The 18,365-nt window shown below is 56.7% G+C and overlaps 1 protein-coding gene across 1 annotated transcript in view; it reads left to right on the forward strand.

Moving 5' to 3' along the window:
* Window positions 1–1,315: 1,315 nt before the first annotated feature.
* Window positions 1,316–18,365, forward strand: part of LOC119092985 (sorting nexin-32) — a 34,519-nt gene continuing 17,469 nt past the window's right edge. The window contains exons 1-7 of the mRNA XM_037215875.1: window positions 1,316–1,354; window positions 3,210–3,374; window positions 4,148–4,321; window positions 5,151–5,383; window positions 11,130–11,392; window positions 12,143–12,267; window positions 13,152–13,328. Coding sequence (XP_037071770.1) covers window positions 3,234–3,374; window positions 4,148–4,321; window positions 5,151–5,383; window positions 11,130–11,392; window positions 12,143–12,267; window positions 13,152–13,328 — 1,113 coding nt within the window. The 5' untranslated portion in view covers window positions 1,316–1,354; window positions 3,210–3,233. The remainder of the gene's footprint in view (window positions 1,355–3,209; window positions 3,375–4,147; window positions 4,322–5,150; window positions 5,384–11,129; window positions 11,393–12,142; window positions 12,268–13,151; window positions 13,329–18,365) is intronic.

The following is an 18,365-nucleotide window of genomic DNA, read 5'->3' on the forward strand; positions in this document are numbered from 1 at the left end:
TCTTCCTGAAAGTAAAAAGCAATAAGCATTAGAATAATTAGCAATAACATAACTTTACATTAGATGCAATAAAAGCATAATGAACTTACTTTGCATACTTAACCTTACATTACAATTATACAATCAAGCTAAGACCTAACTTATACAAAATACAATTTCAATGTCTCACCCCAGGACATTTTTGTGTTAGATTCATGAGATGTATACATTGACACATACACAAAATGCACACCATAAATGGTTAATCTTTCATTTTTCAGCAACAGATATTCATTCAAATGTCCAAGTGAGCAATATTACTCTTTTCAGTCTTAGATGTGGCTGCCTGCAGCAGCCATGCAGCCAGAAAGCCATCATTATGTTGAAGCTCTCACACAAAAATCATTGCACAAAAGCAAAACAGTTTGCACCAGTTTGCGCTGCTTGTGCTGATCAAGAGAACATGCCACAAACCGATGCCACTCCAGAAAAGCCAGTTTTAGTGTTGCTGCTCTGACAATAAGATTTTCTTGTTTGTATTGTGAGATGTTTGATACATTTTTTTAATATTTTAGATTTGTTAATGTAGTGTGCAAAATGCTAAATAACTAGCTCAGTGTGCAAATTAATTGATCAATTCATATTGAGCATAGCAGTGGGGGTAATAAGCAGTCAGTAGAGGCAAATAAGATTGTCAGGATGGTACTGGAGACACCCCACCTCTTGGTCAATTACCACCAGCCCCTGCCCCAAAACAGAGGAGTTGGCTGTGCCATTTGGAAAAGGACTGGACCTGCCCAAAACTGGGAAGCATCAAAGCAGAAGCCCAGCACTCTCTACGCATTGAAATGAAGCACTCAACACATGTCACATTTCCCACAGCGCATATATCATCACTTCAAAGCCTGCCTGCCTACAAAAATGTGCAAAACCGTTACGGCCCGCCCGAGGCTCACCAGTCATAGCCTCGGGCCAAGCGACGGCGGCCTTTTTTGTCAGAGCTGCGCTGCATTGACCTCCTTCTTAGTGATGGATTTCATGTTTCTGGTTCTTGAAGCTGGAATGTGCAGTTTTTGTTCCAAAAGATGCGAAACACTGGGTTATGCATTCTAATAGCAACTGTATTTTTCAAGCACTATGAAACATCCCTGGTACATAGTACTTCAATAAAATATAATTATCCTTCTTTTATATTGTTTGTGCATTCCCGTGACGCAGCTGCGCCGAACATGACGCTGGGGAGCAGTGCGCGATGACTTGTTCTACTACTTACAAACTACTACGGTCTTGGCAGCAGCGGTCCTTGCCCCAGTCAACAACCGCGGCGAAGCGGGTCTGGGCTGCAGGAGTCGGAGGTTACAACAAACGTTTAAAGGTATAAGGTAGTAGCGTGTTTTCTTACAATTTCTCCACGTTTGTGGGCTTTGATTACGAGAAGTAGTCCAAAAGATACGCTACACATTTTCCATATTTTCGATCCCGCCTTTCCCCTGTTATACACTGGTGACGCTGGGCAAAGATCGCCCCTCCCATTCGGTTTATGCTGTGTTAGTGTAACGTCCCTTACAGCTAACATTTGTATAGCCCCCAGCTAAGCTACAGATGTGAAAGAAAGGTGGGCATGCTGCTTGTCAGATGTGAAAGCCAACAGTATGCAGGCTTAATGTTTGGAAATACTTCATTTGTATTGTGGTATTATGTGCAACTCTATCTGAGCACGGTGTTATGCTGTCTGAAACCTCCTCCCTCACCCTTCAGTTACCCTCCTTTAAAATGCTGTCCCTGGCATCAGGCTTAGCATAACATTTGGATGGCCTGTGCACCAAAAGTCAAGGTGCTGAACCAAATGCATTGCAATTTAGAGTGATTCCATTGTTACTGGTGTGGGCCTCTGGCATACTTGGCCATTTAGTGCCCAATTTTGCCAGTGTCCCATGGTTGGTGGATGTGGTATCACAGTGAAGGATAAGGGTATTGTAGCACTTTTTATGCTGAAATATAGAACGGCAACCATCAGCCTTATATAGATGAACGCATGTAGGTATGCATGCTATACTTACCAAATAGCAGATAGACAAAAACTGGACAGAGAGCTATTAAGATTGTGCTCTGCTTAAGGATATTTCATGTGAGGTAAAGGGGAGTAAATTGCATTGATGGCTTTTTTGGAAAGGTTTTGTCAAATCAACATACTTGAGGTTGTGCTCAAGTCTGGCTTCTGTTCAAGAGTTGCATTGCTCATTACAGCAATGGGAGGAGGGCATTACAAATACTCAGTCTGTTTTTTCAATTTGTTTTGCATATGTGGGTGTATTTTAAAACAATCTTTGTCCGTCCCGGTGGCTCAGTTGGTTAGAGCGCCTGCCTTCCGATCCACCCACCCATGGCCGGGTGGGTTGGTGGGTTCGAGTCGCTTTAGGGCCCTCGCTATTTGCCCTTGACAGGTATGGCCCGGGGCCGGTGGCAGCGGTCGCGCTAAAGGTCAGTTGACGTCAGAGGGCAGGACGGACAAAATTCTGCCGTTGACATGGAATTGCGCGATCGGATGGTAGGGGTCAGGGCTCGCACAACAAGCACTGCTTAGCGTGAGCTCTGATCCCGGAAATCCATCCATTCAAAGGGTTTGGAACAAATCTTAAAAAATCTTATCAAACAGACCATAAGCAACATACATGCTATGACTGGTTACAATAAACACATAATGGCACATGCAGGCAAAGTTCTGTTTTGCTCTGCTCCATGGAGCAACCATTTCAAATCCAAGATAGACATATCTGTCAAAGAGATGGTATTTTACTGCAAGTCTTGACAAAGCCAATTAGGTAGCATACTTCTGGGATCACAACATGGAACACAGCTGTAGGTATGCAAGTTTCAGTGAATTTGATTGTGTGCCTTACAAGAATGGATAAGTGTTGAACATGTATTGTGTATCTGTACTATTAAGATATTGAAGTATTAGCACATTGTTCTACTATGCCAAATGCCCATTAGTAAATGTTTGGGGGTGCCAATGGATGTTCAAGAAAATAGTTATTAATGGAGTGTTCATATATTTGATGAGATCAGTGATTTCATCACAGCAATATTTTAAAACATTACTAAGGTCATTACATGTTATAGGTTTTAGATAGATTTGTCACATTCTACAAAATGGGATGTTGAAGCAAAGCTAGCCAGCTAGTATATCTTGTATATATTGACTGAAAATAATGAATAACTCATTTCAGGTTTGCATTACCATAAGCCTCACAATGATGGAGGCTACCACAGACCCAGCTATAACCACACCACTGCAAAAGAAAGTGCCAAGAGATATCAGTGATGATGACATCTTTAAGCCTAGAAACCAGCCAACTGCGGAAGCCATCATCACAGACTCTGGGTCCGAAAAGGTACCTTTGACACTGTTGGCTATTGGCGCCTCAAGCAGCGACATATTGTTTAAAACTGTTTCAAGCTTTGTTGTGTATTCTGTTGCTGGAATCTTCTGACTAAAGTATGTTGCAAACTCTGGCATCTTATTTTAATCAGTTGTCACATTATAGCTCTCTCAGTACACAACAATGATGTCCATGGTATGTCAATATGTGCAAGATGTTTTCCAAGTGCTTCTGTTCACTGGAATATTTAGGACGTGTTCAGCAGTGGAAAAATTGTTCACTGAACAATTATCTCTCTAATAATCTTCCACAGAGACCCTTGATTTATGTTTGGCAGATCCGAAAATTATTCCCCAGCTTCGACTCCATGGCACCATGCACAGCCAATGGTGATAGTCATGGAAAGCAAATAAAAATATTCTCTGTTTTGATCATGCTCTAAAATTTTCTGGGATTTTTCCTTGGTATGGATGATTATCTGTGGAAAGTCTTCGTGATTGAAGTGCCGAAAGCCATTCGGGGAAATTTCCAACATTTCGGACAATTCTCCGAGGTTATCAGCAGGCTGAACTTGTTGTTTAATAGCTGTGTGCTGCCTAGATAGACATATTTACCTGGCTGTTGTCAGCTATTACCATCAACTCACTCTTAGCAAACTCTGTTTACGCATCCATCTGTGTCAGTCATAAGGTTTTCCCATGTCATTTTTGAAACTTTTTAAAATTCACTGAGTCACGAATACCACGCACCAAACGTTGTCGGTCTCACACCGCGCCTGCGGTCAGATGGACCGGTGCAAGACGGAGGACGTGCGGGAGGAGACGGAAGAGGGGGCGGATAGCTCTGACGCCTCCAGCCCGGAACCGCTCTCCCCGTTGCGGCCGTTCTACAAGGTCCGCTTCACCGACCAGGTCACGAAAAATGGCGATATCATCAACTACCAGATCGAGGTGACCAAGGTAAGAGGTGCTGCTGATTCCAGGCAGTCTTGATATTCTTCAGGCTAGCGTCTGGGTGTACGGCACCACTGAGGTGTCCAATGCTACGTTGGACGTATTCCCGTGCAATTCCACTAATGTATTCGGACGCGGCGATTGCAGCGCGTCGTGGCTGTGATCGTCGAGATATCGCACGCGCTGGGTGCTGCGCCAACTTTGCCCGGAATCCCTTTGGCCTTATGAGAGTGCATAGTTTGCCAGTCGGCCTTCTATTCACCAGTGTCTTCGCAAGGCGGTGAAGTCGAGTGTCGGAGCGCGTAATACTGACACGCCCCGTGCCGGATCTATCTGAATAACTCGCATGTCGCGCTCTTGTAACCGGACACGGCCGGGCGGTATCGGGTGTGGGTGCACAGCTACCCACCCCGCGTGTCGCCGCGCAGTCAGCTGCTGCCATAGTCATGCGGTCTGCGTGACGGGCCGACGGGAATGATCGGTGACCCCACATCGCCGGGTGGCACCCTGTGTGTAGCGTCACTGGGTGGACTGGTGGAGGCCGGTGTCTGCAGCAGCCACACCTTATCACGGTGTCTCCAACGGTGGTGGTTAGTGCGACCGACAGCTGCACTGTGCCCTAAATGGCCGCCAGCGCGCGGGAGTGGTCGGGTCCCACCACCGGACTCATTGACGTCGTGGCGCTGTGGCCCATGTGCAGGTGCGATGCACGGCCGACGCCGCCCATACGTGTTATGCGGCATCCGCCGGGCGGTGGCGCGCCACCTCCCACCTGCGCCGGCCGGAGCGCCGCCCGCCCGGAGGCCCCGCTGATGGCATCGCGTCTCACCCGCAGACGGCAGCGCCGCAGAGCAGCTGGGTGATAGGGCGCCAGTACGAGGATCTCGAGTACCTGGAGCAGTGCCTGGCGGGCGGCGGGCGGAGCGCGGGCGTGATCGCCCCGCCGCTGCCGCCACCGCCGGCCACCGACCCGCTGCAGGCCGAGCTGCGTTCGCGCCGCCAGCTCGGCGCCGACTCGACCGTCCTGCTCGGGGACGACTGGCAGCGCGACTGTCGGCTCATGGAGAGGTGAGTCTGACCTGCGGCGGCGGCCGAGAGGTGGGTCTGGCCCGCGGCGGCGGCCGGGAGTGGGGTCTGGCCCGCGGTGGCGACCGAGGACGGGGTCTGGCCCGCGGCGGCGGCCGGGAGTGGGGTCTGGCCCGCGGTGGCGACCGAGGACGGGGTCTGGCGCGCGGCGGCGGCCGAGAGTGGGGTCTGGCCCGCGGTGGCGACCGAGGACGGGGTCTGGCCTGCGGCGGCGGGCGAGAGGTGGGTCTGGTCCGCGGCGGCGGCCGAGAGCGGGGTCTGGCCTGCGGCGGCGGCCGAGAGGTGGGTCTGGCCCGCGGTGGCGACCGAGGACGGGGTCTGGCCCGCGGCGGCGGCCGAGAGGTGGGTCTGGCCCGCGGCGGCGGCGGCCGAGAGGGGGGGGGGGGGTCTGGCCCGCGGCGGCGGCCGAGAGCGGGGTCTGGCCCGCGGCGGCGGCGGCCGAGAGTGGGGGTCTGGCCCGCGGCGGCGGCTGAGAACGGGGGTCTGGCCCGCCGCGGCGGCCGAGAACGGAGTCTGGCCCGCCGCGGCGGCCGGGAGCGGGGCGGGCGGGGTATGGGCATTTACGGGTGTTGCCGGGACTCGATGTTTCGCGCCCTGTGGATGTTATTGGCGTGAACATGTCAGTTCATATTTGCCAAAAAAAATGTGTAAGTATGCACTGGAATTGGGGTTTTAGATATGTACGTTAACTTAAGGATTTTAACACATGGACTGTTAACAATGCAAAGAGAGTTGGAAACAGCTGAAAAGTAGCGTCGACCAGTCCTCGGCGGACACGTATGTTTATTTTTCAATTAACTCATCAAGCAACAACAAAACAACAAACAATATCGCGAAACATAGACATGCAACCAATGTCAAACGGAGGGGCACTCAGGCGTGCGCTTCCTATCGAATTGATATGAGCACAGTGGTAGGAGCAGTTTGTTGGGACCTGAAAGGAGCATACGTTTTAGCGCACTAAGGAATCAAGACGGTGAATTACCGGCAGCTTACCCTCCTTTTCAAACCAAATTTGAAACCAGTTGTCGTCTTTCTCCAGAGCCATGTGTCATCCCACCACGTTGGACGCTGGGCCCCCATCCCGTCTGTCACCTCACCACATCGGACCCCGGGTCCGCTCCCCCGTCTGTCACCTCACCACATCGGACGCTGGGCCCCCATCCCGTCTGTCACATCACCACATCGGACGCCGGGCCCCCATCCTCGTCCGTGACAATGAGAGCGTGGGCGCCCGGCGGGCTGCTGCGGCCCGCTCTCCCGCGACCCGCTCCGGTCCGCCGCGACCGGTTCACTTGGCCGTGCAGGGCTGCTGCACGTAGTTGAGACAGAAGCCGGTGTTGCCGCTCTCGGCCGTCTCCGAGTCGGCCTCCTGCGCGTCCGTGTGGTAGTACAGACGGAATGGCTTCATGAAGCTGTACACGGCGTCGGACGTGTTGGTGCCTTCCACGGCGTTGAATTTATCGCCGCACAGTCGGTCCACGCACACGTTCTCGTCGCTCATGCGTGTCAGCGGCTGGTTGACGTTGTCTGTGGCGCAGGGGATGATGATCCAGTCCTTGTCGCAATTCTGACCCGTCTGTGACGTGACGGAGCTCTCGGGCGAGCCGTTGAGCTGAAAAGCCATCTGGCGGGTGGTGCCCGGCTCGCCGCACGGTGTGTACTGGATGCCGCAGAAGTTGCGCTCCATGCGGATGCAGGTGGTGTAGTCCTGGTTGGAGAGCTGCGCACCGTTCTGGAAGTCAAAGTTGTATGACTTAATGGCGCCCTGGATGCCGGTGAAGTACTGCAGGCAGCTGTTCTCGGCCGTGTAGAGGGTGTTGCACGGGATCTGCGAGACGCGCACCTTCCAGCTGCGGCTGAAGCTGCTGCCGGTGGTGACGACCGACAGCGTGATGGGCGTGTGGCTGCTGGCCGTGCCGGCGTCGATGTACATGTGGTTGCCGGTGTTGATGCCGCAGATGGTGGGCACCGGCGAGCCGCCGCTCACTGTGAACTGGTCGTTCTGGCACAGGTGGTTCTGGTCCTCGGGCTGCCCGATGACGAACGAGTCGAAGTCCAGCCGCAGTTGGCAGATGTTGTCGTGCAGCTTGTGCACCGTCAGCTGGCAGCTGCCCGTGCCGTCGAAGGAGCCCGGGTGGCCGCGGTTGACGAAGTACGTGTTATTGATGCTGGTTGTCTCGCCGCACGTCTTGGTGAAGACGCAGCAGACGCCGTAGTCCTGCGCGCAGCTGCCGGACGCCACGCCGCCCAGCTGGTCGCACTCCTGCGCCGTGTAGCACGTGCCGTTGTTGCCGCTGCTCGCCGCACACACGAAGTTGTCGATCTTCACCAGCGTGAACAGCGGGAATGGGTTGAAGAGCCGTTGCTGGCGGCGCGACTCGGGCTCGTCCTGGCCCGCGCCGGCCGCCGCCGCCGCCGCCCGACCGCCGTAGCGGCTGGTGTAGTCGCGCCGGCGGTATGCGTCGGCCGGCCGGCCGAACGTCGCCAGCAGCAGCGCCGCCGTCAGCACGAGGAGGGAGGTGCGCCGCATGCTGCTGCCGTCCGGTGTTGTGGCGCCGGCCGCCGGGCGCCGCCCGTTTTACCCGGTGAAAGGCCGCGGGCGGGCGTGACGCTCCGACACCCATTGTCGTCGGTCGCGGCCCGGTCAGGCTCGCGCCCCGCGCCCCGCGCCCCGATGGGGAAACAGGGGGCTAATGCGGGCGCGGCCGGCGTGACCTCTGACGCCATCGGCGGCCGGCGCCCGGAGAGGGGCGCTCTGCCCGTCGGCCGGTGCGCGATGGACAGTGGCGGATTGCGACGGAAAGCGGCCCGGACGCCCGTCGTTTCCCGTCCATTGCACACATACCAACAACGCGCTGTTTAATCGTCGGTAGTTGTGGGCTTCTTCAGGCTGAACGAACCGAACGCATGCCTGGTGGTGTAATAAGTATTGCGTTGTATGCATGTGACATTTACTTGCACGAAGAATATACTTACGAAGGAGTAGGACGAATGTACTTACAATTTTGTTCTGATTACATAATCCGTGTTTATGTGTTGCACTAACGTGTCGGTTCTTATCGTTTCATGCGTGTGTTGCGTGAAGTATCGGCCCGAATATTGAAATCATACCATTTATGTTGGCATTATTGGTTCCATTTTGTAGCGGCCTTTGTTGATGGTAGGAATTGATACCGTGGCGGCTCCAGATGATGGCGCAATTTCTGCGGGAGTGTGACCTCACTGATAACGTTCTGTGGGTTGTGCACGCGGGGTAATCCCATCTCTTCGCAGCCCCATTGAGACTGGTCGCCTTACTGGTGGATAGGTTCCCGAACTGTTATGCTTGGCCATGCTGCAAGCCGTTTTGCGGAGCGTTTCGGTTTTCCTTTCGATTTCTGATCTATGCTTGTTTAAAAGAAAGCATTAAGTGAAACGTTGGTGTGGGGATTATATTTATTATTTGTATGGTAAGCTATTTCCATATGGCATTCATTGTAAGAATCGGACTAACTTGAGTTCATAGGTCTTATACGGTATGTAAGACTCATTGTAACGCGAGTCCGTGCCGACGTCGCTGCTCAGGAGAAAGTAAGAGACAACGAAAAGTCTTGGGAGATCAGAGTCATATCTGTCTGATGCATTTTTGTGATGATGACCGACCCAGAGTGCAAAAGGCACCCTCAGCATAGTCATTTGTGGCCCACCCGTAATCTGCCGTGCATTCGTTCGATCAATAATCGGCGACACAATTTGCATTAGGAATCATTTCCCTTCTCGTCGCCCGGCGGCAGCCCGTATGTATTTTCGTGCCGTGTGTTACCAGCCGAGTTTCAAACTAGTCGCTGTCTTGTAAGTCGCCTGGTAATGCACGGCACGAACAAAGACGGGGAACAACGCCAGATTACGACACTACCGACCTGTAAACGCGTCGAACCTTTGACACAGTGTCTGGCTGACACCGGCAGTGATCTGTCGATGACCGGGTGGTGTCTGCTGGTCATCGCGTCCGTGTCTGGCTGACACCAGCGGTGGTCGGTCGATGACCGGGTGGTGTCTGCTGGTCATCGCGTCTGTGTCTGGCTGATACCAGCGGTGGTCGGCCGAGGACCGGATGGTGTCTGCTAGCCATCGCGTCCGTGTCTGGCTGACACCAGCGGTGGTCTGCCGATGACCGGATGGTGTCTGCTAGCCATCGCGTCCGTGTCTTGCTGACACCAGCGGTGGTCGGTCGATGACCGGGTGGTGCCTGCTGGTCACCGCGTCCGTGTCTGGCTTACACCAGCGGTGGTCGGTCGATGATCGGATGGTGTCTGCTGGTCATCGCGTCCGTATCTCGCTGACACCAGCGGTGGTCGGTCGATAATCGGATGGTACCTGCTGGTCATCGCGTCCGGACCGGCGCCGTGCCGCCCGCTCCTTCCCCGTGCCGCCGGCCGACGCAGGGTGTCTGTCATGCCTCACCGCCGGCTCCCACGGCTCCGGCCCGCCGCCCGGGCCAACCGGCGGTGGCCGAGCGTGCCGACGCCACGGCCCGGTGTCGCGGCCGAGCCGGGTCGGGGCGCACGTACTCGGGCCGGTGTCGCGGCCGCGCGCCCTCGGGCCTGGTCGGGGGTGCGCGCGGACGGCCGCCGGCAGGCTGCACTGGTGCCGCCGGCGAGCCGCGGCGCCGGTGACTCAGGCTCCGGTGGAACCCTGATTCACAGGGCGGTCGCCGACTGGGCGTGGATGAACGTCAACGCCAATAGACGCCGGTCATTAAAGCGTCGTGGTGGGACGAGGTGCCGCGCGGAAGACGGGGGTAAGGACGGAAGTTAGACGCTCTTGCTCGTGTTGGATGGCACCGTCTTCGCAAACGCTGTGTCCACGATCATGTTCTCCAAACTGGAACTTGCTTATATGGATTAAGGGCTGCCCAGCCCTAGATGGTGTACCCGCTGTATGCAGTCTACCGTGGGCGAACAGGACTTCGGCCGCTCGCAGTTCCACGCGGCAGCTGGAAGTGTCATTCGCCAGTGTGGGGAGTTATTCCGCGGCTATGAGCTGGCCACGCCATAAATGTTTATATTACCGAGGCGTTTCGCAGCAAGTGATGGGGCAACCCTTGCAGCCACATGATTGATTAAGGTCAACTTTTCGTTATTGTCCGTGAAAGATAAAGTTGCATGCTGCGCAAGCCAGTTGCACAACATTGTCGCGTACGTGACTTTTAGGGCATTGTGGAGCGTGGAAGGTGACACTTAACAAACGGAGCATAGGAAGCCGCTACAGACTCTGTGTTATGTGTTTACAATTTATGTCATCAGCGCCGTTTACGCCGTACCGTTGGAAAGTGCAACATTAAGTCATAAAGACCAGGCTCTGCTGCTGGGGCTGGAGTGCCTGCGCCGGGCGGGATTACGGAAAGGCAGGGGGCTCGGTCACAACGGCCTCTGTCTGTTGGCGTGCGTTGTCAAGTTCTCATCCTCGCCTATACGATGCCCCTTCTCTCCCTGAACTGCCCTCTATGTCCGGCATGAGACCATGTTGGTAGGCGGAGCCCCAAGCCCGCTGTCGCGTCACGCGGTGATCCCCTTACCTGACCTCTATGTCTGTGCGCGTCGGTAGGTACCTTGCTGCGTCACGCGGTGATCCCCGTACCTGACCTCCATGTCCGTTTGTGTGCGTCGGTAGGTACCTGAAGCTGCTGCTGCGTCACGCGGTGATCCCGTGCCTGACCTCTATGTCTGTTTGTGTGCGTCGGTAGGTATCTGAACCTGCTGTTGCGTCACGAGGTGTACGGCCGGGACGCGGCGCTGGAGGCGTTCCTGACGCGGCCCGAGCCGCCCGTGCGCACGCTCGTGCGCCGCTCGCTGCTGACCCGGCTCACAGACGGCCTCTCCGGCTCTCGCGCCACACATCCCGACTGCGACGAGTTCTTCCAGCGCGAGCGCGTGCGGCTCAACGAGTACCAGCCGCTGCTACAGCGCGCCGCTGAGGCGTTCACCGCCGTCGTGTTCGCCCAGCAGCGTGAGTGTGACCTTGTGGCGTCAGGCGAGCGCTTGGCGTCGCGGAACACGTGACGTTCTGCCCGAGGGCAGTCGCTGTCGGAACTGACACGAGTCTCGAAACGTATCACGGGGGTGGGATGGGGGTTGGGGGTGGGGTGGATGTCACTGATGCATGATGTATCCAGAATGGTTTGATGTTATGTCATGATTGCTGCCTCAAGTGGATCGTAGGGTAGCTGTATGCTATTGTGCTGGCATTGTTCCGACATTTGTGTGACGTGAGCGTTTTTGGTTTGTTAGACCGTAGCCCTGAATTGTCATAGGAAAAGCTGATGGTAAATGTTTTCAGGTTGGCTGGTTATGGCAAGAGAAGTTATCATATATTTCAAAAATATATGGCAAATTTTCTAAATGCCGTGACAGTTGTAGAAACATTTAAAGTGTTGGACACTCGCGCGGGATTATACCTAGGAACCAAACTGTTGAAGCATGTCGTATCAAGAATAGTGACCACAACTTTTCGGAAACACCTTCAAATATGCTAGAGCACATTATGCCGGTAATCCCTCGTGAGGACTTATTGTCGATGCGATAGGCTGCTTGGGCCGTGAACATGGAGCCTTGTTTGTCGAAGAAAAGTGGATAAGCTATCACGACCATTGATGTATCGAGCGGAGCGTTGTTGCTGCGACGCGTCTCCGTCGGCCGTCGCTCGCTGCCGCGGATCCCCGAAGCACGCGATACGCTGACGGCTGGGCTCCGCTTCCAGGCCTGTCGAACCAGATCAATCACCTGGCGACGGCGCTCAACATCGGCGTCGGCTCCAACGAGGGCTGGAACGGGCTCTACCACAAGCTGAACACACGCTTCTCGGGCGCACTGCAGGAGTACAAGGTGACGGCAGCGAACAGCGGAGATGAGCTTGGCTCTGGCGTCCGACTGCCGTCTGTCCCGGTGCTCTGGTGTGTTGAGCGGACCCGTGTCTCACTGGGCATGCGTGGCTGGGCGTGATGTGGGAGGGCTTCAGGCCAGGCCGTTGTGTTTACGCGGGTCGCCTCTGGCATATTTGTGGTCGTGAGACCGATTGAACGATGTCCGCATTCATCCAGTAGAGGTGGGGGTTGGTTGTTCATAAGGAAAACATGGGCGGAATGTGCCGTGTGGTACGTTGCCCAAGTGTTGTAGACAAGTATTGCAAGGCAGGCTTGTGGTATAGAAGCAAACAATTTACTTTTAGTAGCTTGGGTTTAATGATTGGCATTGACTTTGATCTCCACATATCATCAATGTTCAAATATTTTGCTGACTAACTTGAGCTTGGGCCTGCTGTGTGGTAGTTGGTTGACTTACGCCGACACAGCCTGCGCTTAGCGGGTCTGGTCTAACTCGTGTCATTTATAATGAGCTTACCTGACATAACCTGACTTAACCCGACCTGACCTGGCCTGACCTGACCTAACCTAAGCCAACCTTACCTTACCTTACCTCACCTCACCTCACCTCACCTCACCTCACCTCACCTTACCTTACCTTACCTTGCCTTGCCTTACCTTAACTTACCTTACCTTACTTTACCTTACCTAACCTAACCTAACCTAACCTAACCTAACCTAACCTAACCTAACCTAACCTAACCTAACTTAAGGTTACCTAGCCCAACCAAGCCCAACCTAGCCTAGCCTAGCCTGGCTTAGCCTAAACTATGCTCACCTTACATGACGTTACGTATAATGACCTTGGTTGACCTCCACTGGCCTCCACCGTTTTGTGTGTGGCAGCGCGGTGTTGACCTGTCGACGACGAGCGCGGATGGCACGTTGGGCCAGACCCTGGAGCTGCACGCCCGGTACGCCCAGTCCGAGTCGGACATGCTGCTGCGGCGCACCGGGCTCATGATCGAGTACGAGACGGCCAACCGCGGTCTCGAGAAGACCAAGGCGCAACGGCGGCCGGCGGTGAGTACCGCGACTTTCGCTCAGCTGAGCAGTCGGCTGATGTACGTGTGTGGGGCCGTTGGCTCGGTTCCCAGCAGGCGCGCGATTTTTTCTGCTGCTTGCGTACTTTTCGGCGTGCGCGACTTCTTTTTGGTGTCAATGCCCGGGACCCAACACATAGGACTGGAATGTGAAGGAATGTAAAATGACCTGCCGGCGCGGCTCTTCATCTGATGCTCAGCGCAAGAGAGATGCCGGACGCTCGAGCGTGCGTGACGACCCGTGCGGTTCTCACGCTGCGCGCGCCTAGTCTAGTTATGAGCTACGTCACGTCCGTTGCCGGAGTCCTCCGAAAATCCCGCATGCAATGTGTTGGCGTTTCCCGTGGTCCGCTGAGCACTCCAGTATTTCGTCTCCAGCATTCCGCGCGCGCACATCTTCAACATTGCGCGCGTGCACATCTTCAGTATTCTGCGCGCGCGCATCTTCAATATTCCGCGCGCCAAGCTCGGTGTGCATTGCAAAACGACTTCAGATTTTGGAGCGTGTTTTAGTGACGGTGTGGACTGTTGGATTGTGCTTAAAAAAGCGAAAGTTGATGCTTTGATATCTGTTCGTGATTAAAGACGCAGCTAATGTGTTTTTCTTAACACCATTTCGTTTAAAGTATACGAAAAGTGCATCGCGGTTAATTACGCACAGCCTGAGACAGGACGGGCGAATTTTGCCACACACGACAGTGAAAGATTTTCATTCAGTTATACTCGTGGTCATAAGTCAGTCGGGGTACTTGTGACGCCGTGGAGCAGACATCAGTACAGAAGTGTCGCGCGTTTGCCCTCTGGCCGCCGCTGGCGAGGGCGGTGGCCTCCCGCAGCTCCGTCTGTGCTCCCCGGCCGGCCGTCTGTGGGGTCGTGCTGTGCGGCCCGGTCGGCCGCCGGCGGTGGTCAGTTCCGCCTGGCTACTCCCCGGTGTCGGCACAATGGTGCCAGGCGCCGGCCGGAACAAACTGGTCGATCGCACCGGAACGGCCCCAGAGCGGCCGGCAGCCGGGCATTGTCATTAGTCTTGCTTTGTCGACACGACGGCCCTAAGCAAGGGCCATGCGAGCTAACAATAGGGATACGCCTTACGCTGTTGATGTGGCGCGAATTACACTAAATAGATGGCAGATTGTTTTGTAAGGAACTGTTCACAAGCGCTTTACAAGTGTTGTGTGCTCTCGGACGAAGCAGGGTGGAGCAATGCGAAGCAAGGTCCGTCCCGGTGGCTCAGTTGGTTAGAGCGCCTGCCTTCCGATCCACCCACCCGTGTTGAGGTGTGTTCGAGGCGCTTTGGGCGCTCGCTATTTGCACTTGACAGATATGGCCTGCAACCGGTGCCAGCGGTCGCGCTAAAGGTCAGTTCACGTTAGAGGGCAGGACGGACCGTATTGAGCATTGCGGCACGTTAAACTTTCGCCACTGAATTCTGCCGTCGCCTGGAATTGCGTGATCAGATGGTAGGGGTCAGGGCTCATACAACAAGCACTGCTCAGCGTGAGCTCTGATCCCATAAATCCACCCATTCAAAGAGTTCGGACCAAATACTTGAAAAAGGTGATCTCCGGCACCGGCACACCAGCTGGCGACTTGCACCCTTGTCTATGATGATGTCACGCATTGCGTTATATTGCGCCGCGACCGCGTGAGGGCGTCACGCCTGATGTGCCTGTTATCGCGACGGCCCAGCGGGCACGCGGCGTACGCGGTGTGGTGCCGACGACGGTGGCGACGCTGTCCGGACGGCAGACGAGGCTCGGCTTGGGCATGTGTTCGCCAGGTGGCAGTGACCGTACCCGGGTTCGGTTGTAGCGTTACTGGCGTTTGGAGGATGAGCGCGGCCGGGTTTTTGGCCGTCAATCATTTAAGGTTGGTGGAAGTTTTTGTCTAGTTGTCTATCGAGTCAGCCCCAAAAGCCAGCAGCTAACTATTGTAATACCGTTTGAGTTCAGAACAAGGTATTCAGCCATTTGGAGTACAGGTTACAAGTCGCACGCCATGCTTTCGCTCTGGGTGGGACTGGCAGCCATGCTGACTGGCCCACCTCTTTAAGGGTGTGGGACCCAGTGCGCTTGCGTCCGGTGGGGTGGAAGTGTATGTGCGTGTCGTGCTGATCTCTTGTGATCGGGAGCCGTGCGTACGTGCGTGTGGCGCGACAGATGCGTACGTCATCCAATGAGAGACTTTGCTGCGTGAGCTGCGTGCTATGAAGTTCGCTCAGCCTCAGTACACGCCATGATACCGCTCTTGGGTCCATCAGTATCTCGGCGGATCTTCCGGGCTCTCTGATAGCAGAGCTGTACCGGCTGTCGGTGCTGATCGTTACATCGATTCTTCGGGCGGGCCCCGTTACACAGCTGAGCTACGTCACCGTCCACCGGCAGTTGACTGCCGGGACGGGTGACTTCGGGTCCGCCGTGCCCCGGGCACCCCGTCAGACGTGATGGCCCTGTCCGCGCGGGCCTCTCCCGATCCCCATGTCCATAGTCGGGGGAGGCGGTGGCGCCCGGTCGGCGGCGGGTCCTCACGCGCCAACTGCTCCAGTGTCGCGAGCGAGACAGGGCAGCGCCCGATCGGCGCCGAGTCCTCACGCACCAACTGCTCCAGTGTCGCGAGCGAGACAGGACGGCGCCCGGTCAGCGCCCGGTCAGCGCCGAGTCCTCACGCACCAGCTGCCCCAGTGTCGCGAGCGGGACAGGGCGGCGCTCGGTCAGCGCCGAGTCCTCACGCGCCAGCTGCCCCAGTGTCGCGAGCGGGACAGGACGGCGCCCGGTCAGCGCCCGGTCAGTGCCGAGTCCTCACGCACCAGCTGCCCCAGTGTCGCGAGCGGGACAGGGCGGCGCCCGGTCCATATGGCGCCCGGACCACGCGCACAGGATCGGCACCGCTCCGTTATGAACGGACCGACCGGTCGCTGCCGCCGCCGTATCGGCACGGAGACGATCCCGGCGCATGGGAGCGGCCGGCATGTGACGCCGGCTGGGCCGTGTCGGGCGTGACCGCGATGATCTGGGGTTTCCTCCGCCGATCGGCCAATTATGCTCCGTATCCACCGTCTCGCGTTCTCAGTTGGCGGGCTTGCCTTCTCACGTTGTTCGACGTCTCTCTGATTTCCCCTGCACGTGCTGTTATTAACCGTGCTTGCTGGTGATGCCTTTCCACTTATTACCCCCCCCCCCCCCCCCGTTTCCTCACCGTCTGCTGCACCGGACCGTGTCTGCCGTGATGAGTGGGTCTGCCTCGCGCCCTCCGGCGCCGGCCGGCGCTGGCGGGCCTCTCGCAGCGGCTCCGGCCGTGGCCAGCGGTTCACCGAGCGCCGGCGGCGGCGGGCTGGGTGACGCCGACAGCCGGCGCTGCGGTGCCGCCAACGGACCCGCACCTGGTCAGCGGTCACCGACGGCCGCTGCGCCGCCGTTCACGATCACGAGTTGGCGCCGCCCGGCCGGCCGACCCGTGCCTCTGTGGCGGCGCGCCGCCGCCGCGGGGGTCATTGTGCAGGCTGGCGGGAGCGCCGTCGAGACCGCACGCGGACGGCGACAAGAACGCCCGGAAGGCGTTACCGGACCTGGCTTCCGCATCGCGACGGTCGCAGTTGTGTTGAAGCGTGGCCAGTGGCGGGAAAAAGAGGCCGTGGCTTAAAAAGTCGGCGAGCAGATGTCACCCGTGGCTCGTACAATTTGGGAAGCCTCGCAGACCGCGCGGGCCTACTGTAGATCCAGTGGCGCGCAAAATCGGTTGAACAATGCCTCGGCAGCTGGCGGTCGGCGGTGCGTCTGCCGCCCAGACTAATCGGCTCCCGCGGTCCGCGGTACGCGTGGCCGCGTGGCCGGGGTCTGGCTAGCCGTCGGACCGCGGACCACAGACCACCTGCCGGTCTGTCTCCGCCGCAGCCGCCGCCGCTCCGCCGTGGCAGTGAATGTCCGCCACCGCCACCGCCTCTCTGAAGGACCGCGCCAAATTGCCTCTGGAGGGCCGTCCTCGCTACGGACCTCACCGTACGGTGCGGACGCCGGAGAATGGGCCGGCGTGACTAGCCCACTGGTGTCGGCGCTGTAGACAGGAGGGCAGGAACCGTCGGTGGTCCCACATCGGCTGAAAGCGGCGAGCTCTGAAGGACCTCGGGCTGAAAGGTCGCCAGGTGTTGCCTCGCATTGTGCGTCGTAATCGTCGGAATCGTTGATTGATGCCTAGTCACTCTTAGCCAGTGTGTTGTGTCTGCTATTGGTGGGCACCGCCATTGATAAGTCCAACAAAGCAGCAGTTTGGCCCTCTTGTGAAGATGACATGACACCTCGACGCGCTGTTGTCCTGGTGCCATGAGTCAGCGCAGGCGGTTGTCCGGCGCGGTGGTCCGCCGAGCCGTTCCGTTGTAGTCTCAGGCGCCGGGGGTGGGGTAACAGGAACCTCACGTGTGGCTGGAAGGGATCTCACGCGCGGTGGATGAGGATCCGGCGTGCAGGAATCATAAGGGTTTTGCGTGCGCGGCAGAAAGCCTCACATGCGGGGATAAAAAGATCCACTTGCGAGAGAAGAGATCCTCAGATACAAGAAAAGGAGATGGTCATGTGGGGGAAGGGAGTATGTCCTGAAAAAAAAAAATATCGAAAGTATGCCCGGGAAAAGACCTCACTTGTTGAGGAGAACCGCACGTGCAGGGAAAAGGGGTCTCGCATGCGGTAGATGAGGACCTCACGTGCAGGAGAAGAGAGTCTCATAAGAGGCCCTCATGTGCGGAGGAACAGGACCTCGCTTGTGGGACAGGAAGCCCTCGGCGGACAGGAGGGGGTGATGCACGCTCCCTCCTGTCCGCTGAGGGAGCGGCCCGGGGCAAGAAGCCATTAGCAGGCAGGAGGGGCGATGCACGCTCCCTCCTGCCCACGCCGGGCCGGTGCACGCTCCCGGGCCAGTTTCTCCGGCTGGAGCGCGGCCAATGCAGCGAGACGACCGAGCCATCTCGCTTTCCTCGGAGGCGGCTGACCGTGCGCGGCTCGTGACGGAGCCGGCGGCGGCCGGCGGC

This window comes from Pollicipes pollicipes, unplaced genomic scaffold (genome assembly GCF_011947565.3).
Source record: "Pollicipes pollicipes isolate AB1234 unplaced genomic scaffold, Ppol_2.1 Scaffold_3773;HRSCAF=4423_pilon_pilon_pilon, whole genome shotgun sequence".
NCBI lineage: Eukaryota > Metazoa > Arthropoda > Thecostraca > Pollicipedomorpha > Pollicipedidae > Pollicipes > Pollicipes pollicipes.